Source organism: Hipposideros armiger, unplaced genomic scaffold, assembly GCF_001890085.2.
Source record: "Hipposideros armiger isolate ML-2016 unplaced genomic scaffold, ASM189008v1 scaffold_434, whole genome shotgun sequence".
In the NCBI taxonomy this organism is placed as follows: Eukaryota; Metazoa; Chordata; class Mammalia; order Chiroptera; family Hipposideridae; genus Hipposideros; species Hipposideros armiger.
In genome coordinates, this window is record NW_017731784.1 from 725,452 (window position 1) to 727,715 (window position 2,264).

Sequence of the window (2,264 nt, forward strand, 5' to 3'; positions counted from 1 at the left end):
AAGCTTTCACTGAATGAAGTTACACTTTCAGGTCTGAAATCTAGTGCATAAACTTAATGGCTCATTGTAATATTTATTATTCAACCTTTTGACATTTATTTGTAGCAGTTGAATTGAGGTACCGGGTGCATTATTAGCATTGAAACAGTAAAGTGTTCCAGCTCTACCGTAATAACTGAGTTTTACTTGAGTCTTTAGCCTGAAGTAGTCTGTGGAATGTAAACCAACCATTCTCCCACCCCACCCCCACCCTAATCCAAAAAAAAAAAAAAACCAACCCGCAATGTAAAAAAAAAAAAAAAAGTAATCCGATTTCTGTCTTCAAAATGCGATAAACCAGGACTCCAAAAGGGGTGTAACACATTAATGGACTTGTACAAACCATCCTGTGCAGTTTACAACAAAAGGAAGGTAATAGGGTTCAAGAAAATATCTTCCAAAACACTTTTATGAATTAAATTTCCTGAATTTGTGACTAGGTGGAAGAGGTATTGCAGAACCGCCCAGCTGCCATTTCCAGATAGGATGGGCCTTGTGAGGAGGTTGGGAATCCTTAGTGGTGTTTAAGGAATATGCAGGCCACAAATCCCCATCGTTCCCAATAATGAGTGATGGTGGACAAGGAAAATTTGCCATGAAATTAAATGGCCTTTTCACTGCTGATGCTACATTGCTGGCTACCTTTTTGCGTCTGTTTATAACTGTAAAATCATCCAGTGTTCCTTCATGTAGCTCACTTTTACCTGTAGGACGAGGACTTCTAGCTGATTTCAAATTTGGTTTGACTGGAGGTGTCTGAAGTACAGGTCGCTTTCCCAAAACTAGTGTCCGGTAATTTTTTCTCACCCTGGCACCAAATTTATATTCCCCATCCTCAGGTTTTGGAGAACCTAAAGTGCATGAAAGGCCCTGACTTGGAGCCAGTGGATTTAAGGAAGGAGTTTCTTTTTCAGGGCATGCAAACCCTTCCTTGGCTGTGGTTAGCAAGGTGTCCTCCTCTTTACTTCCAGTCACACTGTAAAACTCACCCTTTGTATCATTGCACTCGCACTTTAGCTTATTTGTAATAAGGTCAGGTTCATATTCTTCATTAGCACTACTGTCTTCGACTTTGATTTTAATATTGTGCAGAAACGGCAGTGTCCTGTCGCCTGTGTCAGTGCAGGGACTCTCCGCTTTCGTTGCTGCTGCCACATCCACCCCAGGGTCAGTCTGCAAAGAGGGCAAATCCGTAGCAAATTCTGTACAAGGGGGGATTTTGGAATCTTTTTCTGAATTTGCTGCTGCTCGTGAAGAATCATGATTGAAGAACCTAGCAGCTATTGTGTTATCTGCACCGGGTGTAGTAGGAGTTGCTTGCAAGCATTTCTTAGACTCCCGGAGTATTCTTTGTTGTGGAAATGCATTGTTTGTCTTTGGGCTAGGTGAAGAGGCCCCCTCCGCCAGGCAGTTAAGTGTCAGGTCAGTTCTCTTTACAGTACTGGAAATTTCAGAGTGTGGGAATGTAATCGCAGATACCCTATCGTTCCTTATCTCTGTGAAACAAGTCCCCAGGCTGGCCGGGCAGTACACCGGAGACGCTTTGGGGGCCCAGCTCTGCAGAGTCCACTCCTCTGGCGACTCGGCTTTGACACTACTCTTGAGGTCGGGAAGTCGACCGGCATCCTCGAAAGCAGCGGGGTTGGTTGCAGCCGCGGCGGAGGCCAGATGGTACAGGAAGCTGGCCTGCGCCTGCACGCTGGGCGGCTTGCAGAAGCTGGTGCGCCTGAAACGGATGCTCTGCACCGACTCTTGGCTGGAACCGGAGCTAGAGTCCGACTCGGAGGACGAGTCCTCCTCCTCCGAGCTGACTTCACTGGAATCCGAGGCCCCGCTGCCCCCCTCCTCCTCTTCCTCCTCCTCCTCTTCCTCCTCTTCCTCTCCCTCCTCCTCCTCTTCCTCCGAGGACACAGAGTTGCTGGAGCTAGACAAACTGGAGCCAAAATCGGAGTCGTTGGCTGCGTGGTCCGAGTAGGAGCTGGACTCCGAGTCGCTGCTGCAGCTCTCAGGAAAGCTGCCCGGATGGGGCTGCTGCCGGTGGTGATGAGGGTGACTGTGTGGCGGCTGCTGGGCCCGGTGGTGGTGGTGGTGGTGGTGATGGTGGTGGTGGTGGTGGTGGTGATGGTGGTGGGGAGGCGGGCAGAAGCTGTTAACCAGATGAAACCTCTCAAGACAAGTGGCCCCGGCGGCGGCCGCCGCCGCCGCGGCCGCCGCCGCGGCCGCCG

General features: G+C 49.6%; 1 protein-coding gene across 1 annotated transcript in view; it reads right to left on the reverse strand.

The window, feature by feature from the left end:
* Positions 1–283: 283 nt before the first annotated feature.
* Positions 284–2,264, reverse strand: part of SKIDA1 (SKI/DACH domain containing 1) — a 7,643-nt gene continuing 5,662 nt past the window's right edge. The window contains exon 2 of the mRNA XM_019665128.1: positions 284–2,262. Coding sequence (XP_019520673.1) covers positions 448–2,262 — 1,815 coding nt within the window. The 3' untranslated portion in view covers positions 284–447. The remainder of the gene's footprint in view (positions 2,263–2,264) is intronic.